This window comes from Gallinula chloropus (genome assembly GCF_964237585.1).
Source record: "Gallinula chloropus genome assembly, chromosome: Z".
Classification (NCBI taxonomy): domain Eukaryota; kingdom Metazoa; phylum Chordata; class Aves; order Gruiformes; family Rallidae; genus Gallinula; species Gallinula chloropus.
In genome coordinates this window covers 89,689,105-89,712,000 of record NC_140089.1, presented here as the reverse complement: position 1 = coordinate 89,712,000, position 22,896 = coordinate 89,689,105, and the positions used below count along the sequence as shown (strand labels likewise).

At 54.1% G+C, this 22,896-nt stretch overlaps 1 protein-coding gene across 1 annotated transcript in view; it reads right to left on the bottom strand.

Moving 5' to 3' along the window:
- WDR7 (WD repeat domain 7) overlaps nucleotides 1–22,896 on the bottom strand; it is a 70,682-nt gene that overhangs the window by 8,006 nt on the left and 39,780 nt on the right. The window contains exons 21-25 of the mRNA XM_084278313.1: nucleotides 16,640–16,826; nucleotides 11,238–11,355; nucleotides 10,358–10,507; nucleotides 9,664–9,746; nucleotides 6,255–6,354 (exon numbers count right to left, since the gene is read on the bottom strand). Of these exons, the coding sequence (XP_084134439.1) occupies nucleotides 6,255–6,354; nucleotides 9,664–9,746; nucleotides 10,358–10,507; nucleotides 11,238–11,355; nucleotides 16,640–16,826 (638 nt within the window). The remainder of the gene's footprint in view (nucleotides 1–6,254; nucleotides 6,355–9,663; nucleotides 9,747–10,357; nucleotides 10,508–11,237; nucleotides 11,356–16,639; nucleotides 16,827–22,896) is intronic.

Here is a 22,896-nt window from a genome sequence, read left to right as displayed (position 1 = left end):
CAGCTACATCTAAAGCTGCACCTTAAAAACACCCAAATAACTACAGCTTTCCTAAGTGAAGCACCCCCCAAAGGCATGTTCCCCGTGAACATAATGATGATCACAGAATCACAGAATCTTAGGGGTTGGAAGGGACCTCAAGAGATCATCAGGTCCAACCCCCCAATGATGAAACATTCCTATAAATATCATATAAATATGAGTATAAATATCATCTGAACCCCATTGACAATGTGGTTTTCTAGAAGAGGGGTTCCCAGGGCAGCTGAGTGACACATATGCCTTGGATGCCCAGGGCTGTGAGGCAGCTGAAGGGGATCTGGTGCAGCCCTCCAGGAAAGCGATAGGTACCGGGCAGGTTGGCTGCTCCATGGATTAAGTATTGGTTAATCGATGTGGTCTGGAATGCAGCTGCAAAGGGGAAAACTGCTGAGCTGCTGCATTTCTCCTGAGGGCCCCGAAGGGCTCGTCCTCACTGCAAGGCCACGTGGAACCTGCTGCTGCTGGAGCTGGAGGAGAACACTGAGAAGGGCTGGGGAGGGAAACCCAAGGAGCACAATCCTGGAGACCATCCTGGGCTGGCTAGGTGTGCCACCATCCCTTCGGCCCTGAGGAGACTCTGACCACATCTAGAGCGCTCAGTGCAGCACATCAACCCTGAACTAACAGTTCAAGGTAAAATGGGACCCACTGGTCAGAGCTTGAGGCTAAAGCAAGGCCAAACCAGAGAGAAAACACAGCTTTAGTGATGAAAATCAGTAGCCACAGAAAGGAGCTGCGATGGTTCTGGCAGCTTGTGGTTTAAGATCGAGATGAATTGATCTTCTGAAGACAGCCACTGCCTGGTGATGCTGGATTTCAGCAGGAGGCTGGACCAGAGGATCGTGGAGATCACCCTCACTGCTCCTTCCCTCTGTCCAGGAGCTGCCAGTCATCAGCTCCCTCCATTTACAATTTCTCCTTCCTGAGCGAGACACCCGTGATGGATACACCCTGAGCCGCTCAGCGCCGCTCTGGAGACTGCTGGTGTCACTCTGATGGATGTGGCACCAGGAACGATTGAAACAATAACCCCGCTGTGCTCCCAGGGAACTGGGATCCTCCCTGGGTGTGGGGGGGCTCAGCAGCTCCTGGAGAGCTGCTCTGCACGCTGCCAGATGGGGAAATCCTCCTGCAGAGCCTTCAGCTCCCATCATCTGGCTTGGCATGCCGGGGGTTTGAAGGGTCTGAAGATATTCTGGTCACAGAGCCACCACTTCTCCAGTGAGGGAAAGTGCTGAATGGATTCAACAGCAAATATTGGTTGGGTTTGTTCCTAAAACTATGCCAAAGTTTAGCTGGTGTTTTAAATAACTCTCATTTGAGCTTCAGAACAGACTTCCTCCTGCAGTAGGATGCTAGAAAACCCCTTACTGTGAGGAAAGCTGCCTGTAGCAGCAGCTCACACTGACAACCTGAAGCACAGCGTGAAATAATGTTAGTGGGAAAGACCAAGACCTGGCCATCATCTCCTCCAGGATACGGCTCCTCAATGGTAAACTGGGGAGAGCTGGTCAACCAGAGCAGATAAACAGACAGGAGTTGGTCAGAGTTATTTGGGAACTCCTTCTCAAAGCATTTCAGAATCCCAAGAGGAATCCTGATGGTTTGCATCACCTCACACTTCAAAACAGGCTGTTTCTGTTGGCTTTGGGGTTTTGTGGATTTGGTTTCCCCCCTCCTGAATCCTCTGGTAACTTGGCATCTCCGATGCCACACTGACAGCACCTCTCTGCCATCACAGCTGCAGCTTCCCCCTTTCCCAGGGTGCACAGGTGACCCGAATCCCACTCTGACACTAGGCTGACAGCCCCTCTCCACCATCACAACCACGGCTTCCCCCTGTCCTGGGGTAGACAGGCGACCCGAATCCCACTCTGACACTAGGCTGACAGCCCCTCTCCACCATCACAACCACGGCTTCCCCCTGTCCTGGGGTAGACAGGCGACCCGAATCCCACTCTGACACTAGGCTGACAGCCCCTCTCCACCATCACAACCACGGCTTCCCCCTGTCCTGGGGTGCACAGGCGACCCGAATCCCACTCTGACACTAGGCTGACACCCCCTCTCCACCATCACAACCACGGCTTCCCCCTGTCCTGGGGTAGACAGGCGACCCGAATCCCGCTCCGGCGCCTCTCCGCTCGTTCCGCGGGCGCTGAGACCGGGCGCTTTATTACGAGCGTCATGGAGACGGCGTGAAAAATCAAGAGCCATCGGCAGCGAGCGGCAGTGGGTCAATACTGTTCACCCAGACATTGTGTAGATAATCAACAACAAGGCCCCGGGTTCTCGCTGTGCCGCAAACAGCTGAAGGGCAAATCAATACAGCCATGGGAAGGACACTGCCCGGCTCCGCTCCTGCAGGAAAGCGCCCGGGAAAAACACCCCAACCAGATGAATGGCAGCTTGGGTTGTGTCCCAGGCTGGGTGTTGGGAACACTGAGGAACGCCTGGAAAGGGTGGCTAAATGGTTTAATGGGAAAGGGAACCAGAACCTCATCTCTAGGTCGAATCGTGGTGATGATCAGGTAAAAGACATGCCTGGGGTTGGGTGGTGTGAGACAAATGGGCTGTGATGTTCACTCTGCCTTCAGTTGGGCAAACCAGCCCACCTCCAGCCCCCTCTGCTTGGGAGCCCGTTAAACGCAGGGCTGCTATGTGTTAACACCAGTGTAACCAGCAGGCTGTCACTGGGGAGCATGGGGAAGGGTTTGTGTGGGAGCAGGCACACCTGCAGCACAGCTCCACGCGCCCCGAAACACCACCAGGCGGGTACAGTCGGCCCTGGGGTGCTACAGGCACTGCTAATAACTGACACCTCGTTACATAAGTGGTATGAGTATCGTGAATTCTTCTGGACCCCCCTCACCTATAGAGGCTGATTTATGATGTGCTGGCAAAGGTGTTCCCTGAGGCCCATCGCTCTGTTCCTCACGGGATGTCACTCCCCAGGCAGGACCTGTGGCCACCTTTCTCAAAAAGAACATGAGAACGTGCTGGGGGAGGAAGAAAACCCATTCCCAACAGCTCTGTTCCCTCCCATGCACTAAGAGACCTCCCTGTTTCCTTCAGGGGGACCCAAGGGCCCCCCAGCACCCTGCTTCCCCCACGTTTAGGGTGCCCGCTGCTGCTGACCCCCCCAGAACTGTCTACAAACCACGAGCGGCGTTACATCCGCGACACGATGTGCGTGACACCCCCCCACTGCCCAGGTCTCGCCTCCAAGTGACTGTAAAGGGATTATTTTTGAGCGTGGCTGCCAGACACGAGCCCCCACTGTTTTCAGGGGGCTCCTCACCCCCGTGGCCGCGTTGGCATGCGCGGCGGGGAGCCACTGGCTTCTGTTCCCATGAATTATTCAATGCAAACACCGCAAAATCAAAAGCAATCGCGAGGAAACCTCTTCCCTTCAGGAGGATTTCTGCTCTTTCCTTCAGGCACCTCCAGAGGAACGTGGCTTTGGCACACTGGGGGGGGGGCAGCACCCCCATTACCAGCACCCCCACACCCATGCAGCACCCCGGGGCTGGGGAGCAGAGGAGGGGTGAGGAACTCATCACACTTCTGCACTGAGCCCGTGGCCGGGTCTTACAGCACCTGCTGGGCTGGGGATGAGGAGCCTGCCTGCCCTGCTGGCCTGCAGCCCCCTCTTGTATGGAGGCTCCCTGCCTGCCCAGGGATCCCAGGGGCTCTGGATCAAACCCCCTGCTGACAAGAAGGCTGCATCGAGCTCCCCCAGCCCAGCCCAGCTCGCTTGCAGCCATGAGAAGCCTTGCCCCTCAAAGCACAGCTCCAGCTTGAAGCACCAGAGCAGGGACACTGGGTGCACTGAGTAGCAAGGAAGAGATGTTTGGCTCCAGAAGACAAGCACAAAGGCTTTCTCCATCCCCAGGAGGGATGGCCTACTTCTGCACGTGACTCGAAGCGATGGGAGCATGTTGGGCCAGGCACAGACCCCCCTGAACTGCCTTAGGAGCATCACGCAGGCTGCTGTTGGAGCACAGTCCTCTGCAAGCCCATCACCTCTGTCTCCTGGGAAGCTTGGAGACACCTGCTGGTCTCCCAGCTTGCTGAGGAACAGAGAACCCCATGTTTCAGTGATGATGTACCTGCCCCTGCTTTCTGGACAGGTGATGTGGGTGCCTACATGGCCCTTTGGAGCCAAGGTTTGGGTTTAAGCTACGACAGTCTGTGTGCAGCCAGGACATAACTGTGTGCTCTGCCTGAGGAGGGCTAGAGAGAAATGGAAGGTACATGACAGAGAAAGAGTTTTGAGTCCTCTGTTCCTTTCACCTTTCAAAACAAAGGCTGGAGAGGAGTGCTGAGGCTGCCTGTAAATAAGGCAGAAGGGTGAAAACCAAGGAGAGGCACCGGTTATTGAAGCTAAAGGTCAGTGGCAATACAAGGACTTCACCAGCCATGACCACATCGGTGTGGGAATCAGAAAACCCAAAGACTTCTAACCCCTGATCTTTCAATATCCTGGAGCAGCCTGCCTGCAATCTGCAGCCCTGAGGAAGAACTGCAAAGATGGCATTTGGGATGAGAAACCTGCATCCAATAGATGGCGTTGCCCCCTAATAATCACTGACGTGGCACTTGCAAATTCTCCTCATGAATAACTACAAAACCTGCTAATTTTACAGGGTGCTGCCCTAATTATCCCGCAGACCCCTTCAGCCATCCCCACCTCTGCTTCCCACATCCGTGTGGCAGCTCACCACACAGCCAGTGTGGTGAGTACTCACCGACACCCAAAGCCACCCAGCGAGTCGGTGGACAAGGCACCGGCACACAGCACCCGGGGACACCTTCCCAGCCGGCCTGGCCCCGACACCAAGGTGTGAGCACACTGAGGTGTCCTGCCTCCCAGCACCCCCGGGCTCCTGCACAACTGCTGTGGCCCACCAGGTCGTGTAAGACGTGCTACGGACCCACCTGGAGCTCTGCCAGCGAAGCCAGACGTGCCACAATTAGCCTGGGCACTAACGAACTGCTCCACTCACCCCAGAGCCAGCTGGGCAGCTGCAGTGGGCGTGGGACAAGGTAAAAGCGGTGGCTGGTGAGGGGGTTAAAGGCTGCAGCACCCCACGTGGGTGGGCCCCTCACCCACCTTTGGAGAGCGAGACGTGCGGCACCGCGGCCGCCCTGGCAGGGCTGCAGGGCAGGGAGAACGCTCAGCCACGGTGGATACAGCGCTAGGCAGCAGTTCCTGTGGACCCATTTTACAGCTGAATTAATAAATCATGATCCAAATGACTTCAGCTGAGACAAGATGGAGCAGCCCACGGTTCCCATTCGCCTGCATTATATAGCTATTTATAAACTAACCCTGGCCCTCCCAGCTTCCACAGGTCTAAACAAAAAATGCCTGAACACACCATGTCATCAGCTCCTGGCTCTGGAGAGCAGGCCCTGGAATGCCAGCCCAGGCACCGGAGCAGCCACATACATCTGAGTGGCTCTGCCAGCCATGCAGAGCTGGCAGGAAGAAATCCATGCTGCTGTCTCCATAGCACACTGTGCAAGGACTGAAGGTAACAGCTTGTAGAAACAGCAACAGCAACTGTATTTGCACACACGTGCACACAAAGAGTAAGGCAGACTCAAACTATGGGTATCTTACCCCAGCTTTACACACAGGCTACTGAAAGGCAATGAGAAGCGACAGCTGATGGCACAGTACAGGGAATAATGAAGAACAGAACCAGTGAGCTCTGCTGAACAGTTACAGCAAATGCTCTGTGGTGTCCACATCTGCCATCCCAAGCACTCATTCCACTGTTATCCCTACGTGTATCCCCCTCTTGGGAATGCTAAGGCAACACGTATCCTACCGAACACGGGAAAAGTACCTCAACCCTAAGGATCACAGCGTGAGGAGTTTTACACATCAGGGAACACCCCAAGCCTTGGTGGCTTTGCTGGGAAGGTAAGGGTGCTGTGATAAGCCTTACCTGTTAGCAGCCAGGTTCCAGTTCTATCAGAGCAGGGCATCACCTCGGCCTGGGCTTGTGCTATTAACCCATCCGTGGCACCAGCGAGGGAGCAGCTCTATAGACTCCGAGTCCTTCATTAAACTATTGATCCCCCCAGCATTATCCATAATGTTCCAGCAGCTCAGCACGTCAAGTGATGCAGAGCTGGCTGCTCTGGCCTTTCAATAACTTCCAGGCTTTACGGGGAGGAAGTCCCAGTGATTTATTTACCTGACATTTCCCAGTCCGGATGTCGTAGAGGGCCACTGACCCATGGCGAGCTCCCACCGCTATCCTGTGGCTCCGCTCGTAATAGCTGACCATGTAGAACCTGCATTGAACAAGGAACAGGTGAGATCTGCTCTGCTTGCACTGGGTTAAAATTCATCTGCAATGCCACAGGGTGGTTAATGTTAGGGCTAGAACAGAGCCTGGATTTACAAGCCCATCAGCTGCCCGTTTTCCTGCTTGGCATCCAGCAAACAGCTAACTGGGCTTGATCTGTTCGGGCTGAATGGGATCAGGGTTATTTCTACCTATTGCACAGCGCTGAACACGTGCACTGAGTGTGCAAGAGTGGGACTGACATGGATGTGCAAGAGTGGGACTGACGTGGGTGGAGTTGGATGGGGTCCCAAACATCCGTGTGCACGAGCAGAAGGGCACGAGGACGCCGGGTGTCAGAGGGTTACACCAGACAATCACAACCCCCTCAACGATTGCCCACAGGGGGACATGGGCAGCCTCTTCTCAGTGGCTGTGGGGACAGGACAAGGGGCAACGGCTGCAAGTTAAGAGCATAGGAAGTTCCACACCAATCTGGGGAAGAACTTTTCCCCAGTGAGGGTGAGGGAGCCCTGGGACAGGCTGCCCAGGGGGTGTGGATTCCAGCCCCATCTGGACACCAACCTGTGTGACCTGTTCCCTGCTTTGGCAGGGGGTTGGACACCATGACCTCTGGAGGTCCCTTCCAACCCCTGTGATTTCAAAGCACTCTTCTTTCCTTGAAATCCACAGGGGAAAGAATGAGCCAAAGTACAGGGGGAAAAACTCATCGCTGGTTGGTTGGCTCTGGGCTGGGAGGAGGATTTCTCAAACCCAGGGACACCCCAGTAACACCAGTCAGGCCTCAACTGGGACTCAAACAATTGCAAAAGTCAAGGAGTTTCTGCACCTCAGGACATGAGAGAGTCAAAGTCCTGATTTCACACTGAAACCTCTGGGGACAGCGTTGTGCCTGTCTTCCCAAAGAGCAGAGCCCTGGAAGCTGCCGACCGCGCTTCCCATCACGTGTTCATTTTAAATTGGGCTTTACTAGAACAACAGCCATGGAGACTTCCAGAGCCAGCCCATGGGAATACGCTGCCAAACACGGCCCTGGCTCCAAGAAACACATCGGATGACGATGGATGCCTGGGTTCTTCCTGATCCCCAGGAGATGCTCCCTTCTGCAGTGCAGGACGGCACTCGGGAAGAAAACTGGCATGAAACAGGGTGCAAGAGGGGCAAAAAGCACCCAGCACAGCACCCTGCCCTGCCAACACACACAGAGGGGTCGGGCAGCCTTTAACACTCCCTTCCCTGGAGCTACAGAACCCTTTCCAGGCCACACAGCATCTCCATGAGCTGCTTCTGCCTCACTGATCCACTTTCCATGCTCCTTCGGTCAGCAGCGGCCACACAACTTACTATTATTAGCCAGTAATAAGTAATAATGACAATAGGTGCTCATTCATTATTAAGATGACAAAAAGGAGAGCTTAGAAAGAAAATCAAAGCTGCTGGTACACAGCTAGGGAGCAGGAGGGGCAGGGGCCAGCCACAGGGTCGCAGCCAGGGGATGGTAACGCTGGGGGCACACGGCACCCATGGGGTGCAATGTTTCCACCTAAGATATTTTGCATGCCATGGGTGCAATGTTTCCACCTAAGATATTTTGCATGCCAGTGAATTCCCTCACACCCCTGAGTGGGCACAGGCCACTGGTCTCCTCCAACAGGCCTAGAGAGCGAGCAGCAGGTACCACGACGCGTGCGCCAACGGCGCTTCTCCCCTTACGGCACTTAAAGGCCTATTCAGGCAGAGCGCTGAGTCGGTGTTTTCCTCTGGAAAGAAGAATCCATCAGCCTATGTAACAACAGAGGGCTGGGGGGACACTCCAAGGGAACACATGGGGGTGAGGGCAACGTTCTAAAGAAAGAAAAAAGACTCCTTAGGCTGACGTTCAGTTGTCAGCTCCTCGGCCCCTCTCGTTATCTCCCAGCTTAGCACTGTGAGCCCCATGTGGCTTTAGGTATTTTAATCCCTTGCCCCCTGTCTAAACCTCTGTATGGTTCAGTTCAGTGGGGAATGATGGGATATTCCCACCCTGCTCCAAATCTGGCTTGGCAAGCTGGTGTGTCTGGATGTGGAGCTGGCACCTTGCCGGAGCACCGCCCCGAGCACTGCCTGTCACTGCAATGCTCCTCAGCGTGTGTTCCTTGTGGGGGTGAGAAAGGGGTGTGCATGGAGCACAAAACCAGCCCAGAGCAGCTGCTCCAGCCCCATGGCTGCTCCATTCCCACGTCCAACCAAAACAGAAATGCCGCTTCCAAGAGGCCACCGAGGCACCGACAAACGTTGCCCAGCAGAGCCATGAGACAGGAGCCTCTACAACCACCTCTGAGGGACAGCAGCTCACCCACCAAGCCACCCAGATGGTTTTGCCAGCCCAGGAGCTTGCAGAACGTGGCACAGCTGGGAGAACACCGGTATATGAAAAGGATTAAGTATCCTTCCCTTTGGAATCCCTCCAAGGATTCGACCACTTGCTAGAACCCGATGAACATCTCCAGCGGGCTGAACGATCGCAGCGGTGGGGTGCTGCATCATCCTGACAAAGGCTATAACTATGTAGAGCAGGAAATATGACTAGTCATTTAACAAAACTTTAAGATAACGTTCCACTATAAAAACCCAACAGGAGAGGGGGGATTTGCACACTAATTCCCACTTACTCTTCCCTCACGTGGTGAGGGAAGCCTTTAAAAGCATCGGCAAGAGGGAAGAGTGCCTCTATCAGTACCCAACCTGTCAACAGCATAATTGTTCTTTTCTTGAAACTATTCAGGATTTTAATAGCTTATTAAATTAAAATGTAATGGTTGACAGATGATTATTATAATTTATTGGTTGTACCAGTTTAATGGCGTAACTGGGATATTTATCGTAGCTGAAAGATACTGTAAATGTTCCTGGTTTATAAATCACGTTTTACTGTTCCAAAGGACCCTTCTGAGGGTGAGTAAGACTCGCCCAGGACAAAGACATGGAAGGTCAGATGATCTCTCCCCATAACTATGCAGGCAGATCCCAGCAGCTGGCTGTTACTGGAAAGGAAACAGTGTTTCTTCTCAAAATTCCCCAGCAGAGGATGTTTTGGAGAAGAAAAGGGGGTCAGGCTTAAGCTTCCAGTGAATGAGGAAGCTCTGCCTCCCAGGACGTGCTCTGCTCAAGGACTGGCTGAGCTGAAAACACTCCTAGTGTTGGCTGGTGTTAAGGGACAAGCGTCACTCAGGGACCGTGTCACCCTTCAGGAGGAAACAGACCCCACTGGTGACCCTGTGACCCCATTCACAGCACTTCTGGAGGAAGGGCTCACCTGCAGATGGCTGGAAAGCATTCCTGAAGACCCTTCTTCTTAACCAGAGACCCCTCCAGGCAATACATGATGATGTCCATAACCTGGGAAACAAAAGCTCAAATCATTCCACATTCAGGGTTTTATGTTTAAAATGATCAAGTCATAACAGGCAAAAATAGGGAGTTTCTGTGCCTGATGGCACCTTTGCTACCCAGCCTTGAAAAACAAGGGGGATAAACCAGGGAACTGTCCTGTGCATGGTAAGAGCTCACAGCAGTGAGGGTGCTGACGGCCAGGACGTGTGGGGAACCCACAAACCACCATAAAACAAGAAACTAACAGTGAACTTGAGGTGTGGGAGCTCGGGTTGAAAAAGGCCTCTGGGTATCTGAGTCACAACCCTGTTCATCACCCAAACCATTCTTAAACCACATTCAGCAGCACCTGCAAACACAACAGACAAACACAGCTATGGGATGCCCTGTGCTGGGAGCGCACACACCTCCAGAAGTTCCCCTTGCTTGGGTTTGTTCCCCAACAATGCAATTTAACCACAAGTCAAGCTCTTAAGCTTCAAACTTTGAGCTGGGTGGTATAAACCAGCCAGTTTGCTGTCCACACAGAAGGAAATTCTACCATCTGACTGCAGACCAACACATCATTTCCTTGCTGTTGCATGAAGCCCCAGGCTGGCACAGCCCAGCAGCCTTACCTCCACAAGAAGGTCCACGACGTCGGTGGGCATCTTCTCAATCAGGATCTCGATGACCCTCAGGATCTCCCCTTTGGCCCGCGCGAGCGTGGTGGTGTGGATGTTCTGCTGGGACTGGGTGTTGGCTGCCAGGGCGGTGTGTCTGTGCACCTACCGAGAGCAGGGCATGGCGTGGGCACTCGGAGCCTGGGCTGGGTGGAACTGCTTGGCTTTGAGTCCCAGGGGTTATTTCTCCACGCCCCGTTGCTCCCTCCCATCAGCAGAGCAGCTAAGGGTTACCCCTGATGTCATTTTTTAACCAGGGTCTGCCTGCCTCAAGTAATTCCTGATCTCAGGACACATAAGTGAATGCCTGGCTCCTGATTCCATGATTTCCATGTGCTTATGCAGCTTCTTTCTTCAGGCCCCAGCTGCTTTGCTGGTCAGTTGGGGAATGGTGCCTGTCCTATCACTCCAGCTCAGCCCAGCCCATGGCTGGAGCAGGGCTCGCTCCAACAACCCCCAGGCAGAGCATGCCCAGCCTGCCCTGTCCTCCTCACCCTCCAAACCCCGTGGCTAAGCCTCTGCTCCTGTTCCCTTCATACTTAACAGGGTCCTGCCTGCACTGCCAAGAGAAAGCAGGATTTTACACCTCCCTGTTGGAAGCCTCTAACCCCAGGATACACCAAGTTCAGACAGACAGGGCTCATCGGCTCAGTTAAGCATCACTCCTGTCCTAAGTTTTGGGGGATTTGGAAAGACCGCTTCGCAGGCACAGAGATATTACGTGGGTCACTTCCCCTCTTGGGGAGGAAGGCAGGGCCATTTGATCCTATATTCCTGTTCCATAGGCCTGGATAGCCCCAAATCCTAGGGGAAAACCCCCAGCAGCCCAGCTCACCTCCTTGGCGATGGTGGTGATGAAGGCAGGTGGTCTGGCGGTGGCGATGAGGGAGAGCGCGTGGCGCGCTGAGCGTGCAGAGTCTGCGGCCGGGCTCAAGGGCAGCCCCATTGTGATGCTAAACGGGCAGCAGACAAAAGAGGGGAGAAAGAAAAGGAGCATTAGAAATATAGAGTGAAAAGATTAGAACCAGCTTATAATGTCAGTTCAAGGTCAACGGGAGCACTCCAACAGTTAGAATATAATGGACTTCCAACAATGAGCAGTGATTAGGAGTCAGGGTGTTCTAGCATCAAATACAAAATCGAATAATTAACCATGAAGATTGAAAACAGTATGTGCATCTGTCCCAAGTGTTAAAAAGGCCTTGTTAACAAATTATCTGGCCGTGCTGAGTACGCATCGCCCAAGCGGGGACACGGCAGACGAGGAACGGCTGCCCAAGAATTTAGTCCAGTCTTGTCAGGATGTTTGAAACCTGGGCTGAAACATATCCTGCTCAGAGTAACTAATTCAGCTAAAGAAAGGGATGGGAGAAAGAGAAGCTTCTGGAAGAACTAAACCCACCGCATCCATCCTGTTTAATTGCCTTTACAGTGTGACTCGGTGGCAGCAGCAGTGTGGTGAGATGATGGACAGCCCCATACCTGTAATTTCTAATTGCTGAAATTATTCAAATGCCCTTCAGAGTTCCCAGTGCTGAGGTCTGGGGTAAGGGCATGGGATTAACCAGCACCCACGCTGTCCACAAGCAGTGCGGCGCCAAGAGAACCGCGAGGAACACCACGGTAACAACCAGCACCCCAAACTACACACAGCACAAATAAAACCTGTGATTTGGTAACTGGCAGGCATCACTCAGGCTAGGTGTTGTCTGAAAGCTTCCCTCCTTAGAGCTGCACATGTGAGGGCAGAGCTGGGCTGGCTGCACTGTCCCCAGGCATCCCCCCCATCCCCTCCTGCACTCCCACCCCTGTGCCCGCAGCTCAGAGACCTCCCTGCAGCACTTCAGGGCTGGCTTCTCTGCAGTGCAGCCACCCTGGTCTCCTGGGAGAGGGAGAGAGGGAGTTTCACCCCAGGAAAACTGCAGCAGTGCAGGGAGGCAGCCCCAGGGAAAGCAGGGAAGAGCTTGCTCCATAAGCCCAGGGAAAGCAGGGAAGAGCTTGCTCCATAAGCCCAGGGAAAGCAGGGAAGAGCTTGCTCCATAGCCCTAGGGAAAGCAGGGAAGAGCTTGCTCCATAGCCCTAGGGAAAGCAGGGAAGAGCTTGCTCCATAGCCCTAGGGAAAGCAGGGAAGAGCTTGCTCCATAGCCCCAGAGAAAGCAGGGAAGAGCTTGCTCCATAGCCCCAGAGAAAGCAGGGAAGAGCTTGCTCCATAGCCCTAGGGAAAGCAGGGAAGAGCTTGCTCCATAGCCCTAGGGAAAGCAGGGAAGAGCTTGCTCCATAGGCCCAGGGAAAGCAGGGAAGAGCTTGCTCCACAGGCCCAGGGAAAGCAGGGAAGAGCTTGCTCCACAGGCCCAGGGAAAGCTGGGAAGAGCTTGCTCCATAAGCCCAGGGAAAGCAGGGAAGAGCTTGCTCCATAGCCCCAGGGAAAGCAGAGAAGAGCTTGCTCCAATACAGAGCTTGCTCCAGTAAGGAGTGGGGCTTTTTCAGAAGGGGAGGGAACACCTGGGAACCTGAGTGTGTTGGGATGGGCCTGACCCCCTCAGCTCATCATGGCAGGAGACCAGAAACCAGTGCACCAGCTCTGCAGCATTCTGAACCTTGCCTGTGGCTGGCAGGAGTGTGATCACTCCACACTTGGACCCCTCCAGCATCACAATGTGCTCCCAACAGGTGGAAAATCCGGCTTATCGGGGTGACAAAGTTCATTCTGCTGCCATAACAAGGAGTCAGCCACAACCTGCTGCAAAAGGAAGGGGGAAGGAGCCCAAACAGCTTCCTTTCAGCAGAAGCTGTGCTGGTGTTCCCTGTGCCTGGCTTTATGGTGACAGTGCAGGAGGGAGGGAGGGAATCTCCGTTCTCAGAGCCAGGAGGGTGAGCACAGAAGGTGCTTGTTCCCCTGACACTTCAAACAAGAGCCCATGTGTGAAAATGTGAAGAGAAAACAAGCTGAGGAGCACTGAGCATCCCTCCTGGGCTCTCAGTGGAGGGATTCCTCCTCCCTGGTGCTCTATCTGAAACAGAAAGAGTAACAGAAGTTTACAAACCCCACAGGTTATTCCTGAGGCTCCGTGTCTCCTGCAGGGATAAGCTCTGGGGAGCAGGTGGTAGCCCAACAGTTACTGCTTCTGTTTAGAGAGGTGTCTGCAGGGGATGACACCAGCTCTCTGTTTTCCTAGGAGTCCTTAAATAAAACACCCTACCCCACATCTGCCTGCAGGCTGTGAGAGCTTACTCCTTCAATACCTGGCAGCAAAGGCCCTCAGGGTGGTTAACGTGTCCTCAGCCCAACAACAGGACCAGGATCAGCAATGTGCAGCCTGGAGCTCACACACCACCCAAAGATCACAGCTGTTTCCTCTCCCCCTCCTCACCACCCTACGTGTGGAGATCCCTGGATCTGAAAGGCAGGGAAGTTTCTGCAACAGTAACAGGTCCCCACGGGTCTCTTCCTTGTGAAACCACATTTGGATGTCACAGACAGCAGTGACAGACCAGGAGGAAGGGGGGAGCAGGGTCAGGCTTTGGGGATGCTCGTTGCCTCCCCAAAGCAATCAGACCCCTGGTGCCTCAGCACTCTTCTCTCTCCCAAGGCTTCGTGGGGCTGGCAGCAGTGCTGTTCCTTACAGGGTGCTTGCTAAAGCGTGCATTCCCTGAAAAGCAACAGGCTGTCTGTCCCTTCAGGGGCTGGGCAGTGGCAGTATGCAGGCAGGGATTAAGCCCCCTGCCCCCCAGGGCCTGGCCAGCTGCTCCCCACTCCCCTTCCAGCGCCCAGCCCCGTGAGATGTGCCAGGCACAAGCAGATGCAGAGTTACCATACAGAGAGCAGCGCTGCCTTTCCCACCCTGCTGTGGCACAAAGCTGGTGGACGTGGTGGTACTACTCCTCCTCTTCCTCCTGGAGAGGCTGTGGGAAGGCTGCCCTTCACGTCCTACTGCTGCTGCTCTAAGCCAGAACGGACCCAGAGCCCGGCTCTTTCCAGGCTGAAGTCGCTTTGGTAGCAGCAGCCTTCTGTAACCTGCTGCATCCCCAGCTCAGGTTTCTCCTGTAAAGCTGCAGTTTCAGCAGTTCAGGCTACGGGCTAAAAATGCCCCTCTGAACTCAATAAACTAGGGATGTCCCTATCAAATACCCCATGGCTCCACAGACAGAGTCCCTGAGAACACAGGAGGACAGGAAAAGTTTCCTCTAACCACAAAACTAAAGAGATTTAACCTAATTATTGGAGTACACACACTATACAAAACCCCAGGGATCGATTCAACTGTTGTTTGCCAGTTTTGGTGTAGGACATCCCACCTGCATCCATCTGCAGCCTGGAATTCAACCAGTGAAAGGATCAGACAGCAACGATCCCTATGGCCACCCAGGCCAGGAGAGCAGAGCCCAAGCATCACTGGGAAGTACTCTCAATTCTCCCAACCAGGCAGGTTAATCTGGGATGGCACACTAGCCCGGTGCAGTCTGTAGGGACCAGAGTGAACAGGGAGAGCGGAGTGGTTGTAGATACCAGAGTTTGGGGTAACAGCTCAGAGATTTCTTTCATTCAGAAGGGAAAGAAGAAAAACCACTGCTATTTTTTTTTTCCTCCCCCCCCCCTTTTCTTTGCCAAGCAGCAGCTTGACATAAAAGCTCTTTCATAAAGCGCCCTCGACGGCGGGGAGAGGAGCCGGGCAGCTGCGCGCTGTGATTGTGTGCACGGTACATCAGGCACAAAGAGGGGCTGCTCAGCGGGGCAGCGGCAGGGCGAGGGGCACCCTCCACCCCCCTGCACAGGCTGCCGCCCCGCGGCTCCCCCCGCGCCCGCCCGCCCGCCGCCGGCACCCGAGCTGTCGGGAATGTAACAGGCCGTTTTCAATCTAAATCTTGTTATGGGTTAATAAGCAAACACTTTCTGGCTTATTATGCAATTTATCACGATGAAAATTGCACGGGGCTCCTCAAGGCTACATGCTGATCCATTCAGTCACTCCACGCTCTCTGGATAGGGAGCCATACTAATCTTTATGACAGCCAGGGATGGGAAATGGCTTTCTGAGGAGCTGCGGTCGCTGGGCTCCTCCAAGGCTGCTCCTACAGCCAGCCAGGCTGGGGAGATTCCCTGTGAAGGCAAAACCTTTCTGCTTCTGAGGTTCAGACAGACACCAACCATTCAGACAGTTCAGATGTATTTCTCCAGGAACAGTCCTTCTTGAACTCCTGAGGAGGTTCCACCGGCTCTGAGAAGTCGGTCAGATCCACCTTAGAAAGGCCAGCACCTCCCTGGGTGGGTGAGGTGATGCACACACGGTGCAGGTGGTATCACAGAATCACAAGGTTGGAAAAGCCCTTTAAGCTCATCAAGTCCACCCGTCCCTGTCCTGTGCTGACCCAGGTCCCTGAGCACCTCATCTCCCCTCTGTTAAACACCCCCAGGGCTGGGGACTCAGCCCCCTCCCTGGGCAGCCTGTGCCACAGCCCCACAACTCTGCCAGGGAAGAACTTTGCCCTCCCAGCTGAGCTGCCCCTGCCCTGGGGCAGCTTGAGCCCATTGCCCCTCGTCCCATCTCCTGTCCCCTGGCTGAAGAGACCATTGCCCACCTCTCAGAAACCATGGAATAAAACCCCATGTAGACAGACACAGGGGTGGAAAATACCTTCCCAAATATCTTCTATTCTTGCAGTTAGGAGAGTGTAAAAAGGAGAAAGCTGGGGGGGGACCTTATAGCACCTTCCAATCCCTGAAAGGTGCCTGTAAGAAAGCTGGGGAAGAACTGTTCCTGAGGGTATGGAGCGATAGGATGAGGGGTGATGGTTTTGAACTAGAAAAGGGCAGATTTAGGTTGAATATCGGGACAAAGTTCTTCACTCTGACGGTGGTGGGTCAGTGGAAAAGGTTGCCCAGAGAGGTGGTGGAGGCCCCATCCCTGGAAACATTCCAGGTCAGGCTGGATGGGGCGGGGCTCTGAGCGACCTGCTCTAGTGTAGATGTCCCTGCTCACTGCAGGGTGGGACTAGATGGGCTCTCAAGGTCCCTCCCAACCTCACACATTCCATGATTACATTAGAGAGGGGTATATTTGAGGCAGGAAAGTGGTTTGCTAGATTCTTGTCCTACAACTACTACCAATATGATCAGAAAAGTAACGCTGGGTCACCCTGGGAAACACCCCACCTTCTTGCCAAGTACCACGGCCACCGGATCGGCCCCGCCGGGCGCGCGTCGGCAACGCCAGAGGGGTCGAGACGCGAGACACCTACTTGGCCAGCTGCTTCTCCGCGTCGGCGCAGAGCTCCAGCAGGCCCATCAGCACGGCAGACACGTCCATGTAGGGCTCCCAGACGGTGAAGCCGCGGCCGATGAGGTCGATGGCGGTTCTGCGGATGGTGCTGTGCGCGGGCAGCTTAGGGCTGGGCGGCTGCAGCAGCAGGAACGTCAGCGCCTTGCCTGTGGGGTGGGAGAGAAGGCACAGTGAAGAGAGAGCAGGGGCACACAGCACGGGGAGAGTGAGCCCTGGAGCCAGTTTCACCTTGTTGGTACCCTGTACTTGCTGGTAGGAACACACACCCTGTTTGCAGGGCACCAGAACCAGGGCTTCCTCTCACCCAGAGCATCAGCAGCTCCCTGCTGCAGGCTCTGCCCAAAGCCATGGAGAAGGAGGAAGCCACGGCTCTGCAGGTCTGGGTTATGCAGATGGTGGGATATGTGATGCCCAGAGAGTCCCTCCTCATACCACATACAGGAGCCAGGATGGCAGCCCCAGCAATATGGACACAGCCAGCACTCCAGAAGGCAGGAGCTGGCTGGCTGGGATGAACGCTGCCATCGCTCCCAGCCCCATGGGCAGCCAAAGGCAGGGAGGCTGGTCTGGTCTGGATGAGCTGGGACCAGTTTGAGGTTGGCACCCCACATCCCCAGCTGTTGCTGCCTATGGGAATTCTCAAGCATCCTCACCAGCAGGAAGGAAACCTCAGTGGTGACCCAGGCACATCAAAGCAGTTTGCCTCCTCCCCACAACCCCTCTCTTTGCTTTTAGAGAGAAACAGGGCTCAGGGCGGGGGGCTGAGGAGGAGAAACCATGTCCCAAACAGCTCCAACATCCCTCAGTTCTGATCCAGGTCCTGCTTATTGTTTAACAGACTATTTTTTAACGATGACATACACATAAATGTGAAGGAGGGCCAAACCAATCCACAGCCCCAGATAAAGACAACCCATTGTTACCTCTTGGTAATGCCCAGTCAGGTAATGATGGCCAGTGTGATCCCCTGTGATTTCCCCAGGATTTCCTTTAGCTTTTGGAACTGCAGGTGATGAGCTGTTTGTTTGGTTCAGCACATCAGCTGCCCGTCCCTTCAGCCCTCAAAAAGCCAACAGCGGATGCTCCTCCTGGAGCATTCACACTGACCCCTCTTCATGGCCCAGAGATCCTTCCCACAGCACGTGGCAGGGCAGGCAGCTTGAATGTCTGTGAATTTTACATCCCCAAAAGCATGACCCCTCCAACGTAACACACCTGCCTTCTCCAGAGCACTCCTCCCAGCGCCGCGCCCGCTGACGCCTGCCTGGGGAAATGGAGCTGAGGAGAAGGATGAACTAAACACAAGTCGTTCCCCTGCCCGTTTCTCAGCCTGGACATCTTTGTTTAAGCTTTGACTTGGCTTAAATGAACGAATTAATATTGACAAAAACATCAACTAAGCTAATGAGTTGTTAGTTAAGGCAATAAACATGTCACATTAGAGTCAGCGCAGTAAAGAGGTAATTAGCCCTGGAAAAGCTCTGCTGATTGGGGCTGCGGAGACCCTCTGCTCTGAACCTTCCAGTTCGCTGCGTGGAGCAGGGCTGGGAGCAGCCACACACCAACGTGGGTCCCCAGGACAAGCAGCACCATCCCAGGGCCATGGTCCCTGCTCACACCCAGCATCTTGTGGTGAACCATCACCTGCCAGGAGGATAACCAGTCAGAGGTCCTACACAGAGACGCGATGGGAAGACCAGCGCGATGCTCCTGCTTGTGGAAGGGCTCACCTATCCACTGTGTACTGATGCTCCAAAGCAGGGAGCACTGCCTTGGAGATCTAAACATCAGGGGGAGGAGGCTTCAGCCAGAAGAGCGAATCTGCTGGGTCTCTGAAACCACCCCTCAGCATCCTCAGGGAACCAGCCCAGGCACCATCTGACAGACACCCCGAAAGCCGCGGCTGCCAGAGAGCCCCTTGGATTTCTGCAACGCCTTCCCCTGCTGGGTCCCCAGAGCTCCAGCCACAGACATCAGTCAGCATTGTTATCCCCATTTTGCTGATAGATTTTAAAAAATTAAATAATTTGCTCAGGAAAATCGATGGCCCCAGCCTGAACGAGACACTGATCACTCTGCTTCCCATCCTCATCACTTGCCACAGGATCAAGTTCCAACTAAATAAAAATGATGGACTCCAAGCCTGTGATTTAACTCGCTCTGCATCTTTCTCTGGTTCGATGGTGAAAAGCAGGGGAGAACCCTGGCTCTAATCCTTGTGGTCTGCCTTCTCCCCAGTGTCTGGGGGCACAGGGCTGTTCTGGAAGAAGTGAAACCATACTGCCACCCTTTCTGGAGGATTTCCTCCCTGATTTGATGAATACCTGTGCAGAATGCCAAGAGAAAGACTGAAACTGGACAGTTGGGTTAAAGGTCTGTGTCCCTTAACCCCTTCCTGCTCGTAGAGCAGTGAGATTTTATCATGTATTCTCTCTCACCTTTCAGCCAGGGATAAGCCAGAGGAGATTTTCAAACCTATGGAAAATAATTAGTGAAAGGAACAGGAACACATCCTGCTTGAGGGGCTTGTGCTCTGCATGTGGTCGCTGTGCTTGTGGCTGTGCTGGTTGGCCAGGGCACGGCCCCTTTGGTCCCTGATGCTCAGGCAGACACACAGCTCTGAGAAACACCTGCAGAGAGGTGCAGCCTGCTCACCCCAGGCAGGAAGGTAACCTGCTGCTCGGGGCTCCTGGGAGCTGAAAGAGCAGCCAAAGTTGGGATTAGCAAATCTGAACTCTTCCAACAACAGTGCTGCCTCACTCCAAGCCCTTCTCTGCACTTGTGGCAAGGGGGTGAATGTCAACACGTGCACGAGCCTGGGGTGGTGGGTAATGGAGCCTGCCAGCACCCAGCAGCAGGGTGCTACGATGCCCAGCCTGCATCCTGCACCACAGTGAGGGGAAGCCAAGTGTCCTGGCAACACCTCTCAGGGGCTGGAAATTAACCACTGCCAAGGGGAATGTGTCTCTGCAGCACAGCTACAGCTGGGCACTGGCAGGATGTCAGAGCACACAAAGGGGGGGTTGCCTCAGACCTGGCCAGAGAGCAGTGTGCTCACCCACTTTGAGGACTTAAACCCACCAGAAACGGTATTTCATCTTAAGGGGAACATTTCCTCTGTGTTAATTACCTGGGTAAACTGAGGCAGTCGAGGAGAGGTCTGACAGGTCAGAAAAGCCCACCCCAGACACACTCAAGTCCCAGCATTTCTGGGGCAACGTTCCCTTCCCCATGAAACAAATGCACAGCGAGTACCCTCAGCGGCACCCGCCGAACGCCGCCCCGATGCCGTGTTCAGATTCCCTGGGATCTGGCATCCCTCCTCAGAGAGGGAGACAAAGGGCAAGGCAGCAGATGTTTGCAGTAGCTGGTTTCCAGCCTCTTCTGTCTCTCTCTGGCCTGGTTAAGGCACCTAACAATGCCATTTTTCTTCCTCGCGAAACCCGCGGTGGGGGAATCAAACGTGAAAGCCGGATCAATTCTGCTCCAAGACAGTAAATGAGTTTTAGATCAGACTTGTTTCAATTTATGGAGAGAACCCAACCACGCCGGCTTCAACACATTCCTCCTCTAACTAGGAAATCGCATTACCCTGCTGCAGAAAGAGGAAACTATCATTATTTTCATCCAAAATTTGTTTATAATCCAGCAGGAAGGAGAAAGCCAATATGACTCTGGTCATAACTGTGCATTAAACTTTGTGTTTTCATTCCTCTTAATTGCATAATTCCATTAAACCCTGCTATTTGTTTTAATCTGAATGATTGAATGTTTTCTAAATAAAGCTATTTCCATCAAAACGAGCATCGTTTGGCAGGAAGCAGCTGGTTTTTCCATCTCAGCCATGACCAAACTCCATGTTCACCTTACATGTTTCCTCCCGCTGCACAGAACTAAGGGGTGACCTGGGCAGCCCGTGACCTACATCCAATGGAAGATGCACGATGCCCAGGGAATGGGTCAAGTCAATGTGACAACTTGTAGGGGTCAGGGATGGCGACTCAACCTTCCTCACAGAATCACAGGGGTGGGAACGGACCTCCAGGGATCATCAGGTCCAACCCCCTGCCCAAGCAGGGTCCCTAGGACAGGGCACACAGGGAGACATCCAGATGGGGCTGGAATCTCTCCAGAGAAGGAGACTCCACACCCCCTGGGCAGCCTGGCCCAGGGCTCCCTCACCCTCACTGGGAAGAAGTTCTTCCCCACATTGGGGGGAACTCCCTGTGCTCCAACTTGAGCCCATCGCCCCTTGTCCTGTCCCCACAGCCACTGAGCAGAGGCTGCCCATGGCCCCCTGTGTCCCACCCTTCAGCTCTTGATCCCCATTGTTCAGATCCCCTCTCAGGCTTCTGAACAGCCCCAGGTCCCTCAGCCTTTCCTCCCAGGGGAGATGCTCCAGGCCCTTCAGCATCTCTGTCCCTCCTCTGGACTCTCTCCAGGAGATCCCTGGCTGGTTGATCCCAGGGAGCCCAGCACTGGCCACAACACTCCAGGTGGGGCCTAAGCAGGGCAGAGCAGAGGGGGAGGATCCCCTCCATAGCACTGACACATGAATGTATCTGCACCAACAGTGTGGTGTGTTTGATTCCCAAGTACTGCCAAGCCCTGCGAGTGACACGCAGGGTCTGTCCCCCCAGAGGTGCCCGTCCCCTCAGGTTTGGTACCACTGGCCCTACGCTGCAGCTGAGGGCAGCATCATCAGGCTCTGTACAGGGCAACCCCATAATCAATTCAGCTGGATTTATCTTTGGAGCAAAGAAAACCTGAGTGATCAGGCCTTACTGGGGCAAGGGGGGCTGTTGGTGTGCTGCTGAGTGGTTCTGAAGGTGAAAGCCAGGTTGTCAGGTAAACCCAGTCTAGAGCAGCAGACTCATTCTGGAGCTCCCAGCAAAGACCATCAGTGAACAAGAGTCACAAGAAACTCCAAACCAGTGCAGAGAGATCATTTCCAATAACGACCGCGCTAAGCATCAATCGATCCCTACTCTGCAAACCCAAATCCCTGCTAGGTGCCTCAAAAGCAATATCATATGGATTATTTCTATATGTTTTCTCCCACAATTCTCCTTCCCTCGTAGGGAATACTGGGCAGAATGGGAATGCTTCCACCAGGCAACACTCAGGTTTTTGGTAACAGAAAGAAACCAAAGGAGCATCTTTCGTCCGGGCAGCTTGTGGGGTGGCAGCACCACAGGACCCAGCTGCCTGTGAGCAGAGTGAGCACAGCCTCACTGGTCAGGACAAGGAGCAGGAGTTTCTCTCACAGAAGCGTGCAAGGGTGACTGGGGTACCTGTGGCACTCTTGGTTCGAAGGGGAGATGGACACACGAGGTGTTTCCTGGGTGCTGGGGCTGCCCCGCGTGTGCTGTGCCACAGAAGTGCTGCCGATGCCACCCAAGTTGGAGGGACCCAGCTGATGTCCCATGGAAGCTGCAGAGAGCCCAGTGCCCTTTGGCTGCCTGGATTCCTGGGGCTTTGTTGTGGGAGCAGCATTTTGACCTGTTCTTACCCCAAACAGGGGAGGGGTGACAAAGCTGAGCTCCCCTTACAGCGTGGTGCAAAACAGACCCGACGGGGACACTCGGTGCTGAGCTCCCTCTAGCCCAGACACAAAGCACTGAGGCTTGACTTCCCTGAGACACAACAACCCACAGCAGCCAGGATGTCACACACACAAAACAGGAACTACCTGACTAACAGCTGCATCCTTCAAACCACTCACCTCCGACAAGGTTCAGGGGGGGGAAAAGGTGAATTTCAGTTTGAAGATGTGATTTTGTTGCTGAAGCCCCAACCCAGATTTAAATGGGGGCATAAGAACTGCCACAAAGATTGACTGCTCCCTGCCAGGCGGATTGACTGGCTTTTCTAAATATTATCTCTAAGGCTAAGATATAGATTTTCATAACCCACCAGTTCCCCTGGGGTTTCTTCCCCCTCCCCTTCAGGGACAAAATCCTTCTTGAGACACTGATCTAATCACACTGACTTGGGAAGAAAAAGCAGCACACCAGAGGCTTCCCAGTACGCTGACTTTCCCAGCACAGACCCAAAACTGGGAGAAATACCATCAGGACCCAGGGGATCCACAGCAACCTGAGCTGCACGGGGTGTAAGGGGCAGGGAAGCGCAGCCAGCGTGGCGGCAGGGGCTGCTCATCGCGGCTGATCGGAGCAGCTCCTTGCTGTAACCAGGCTGCTGGGGTTTTGGCTT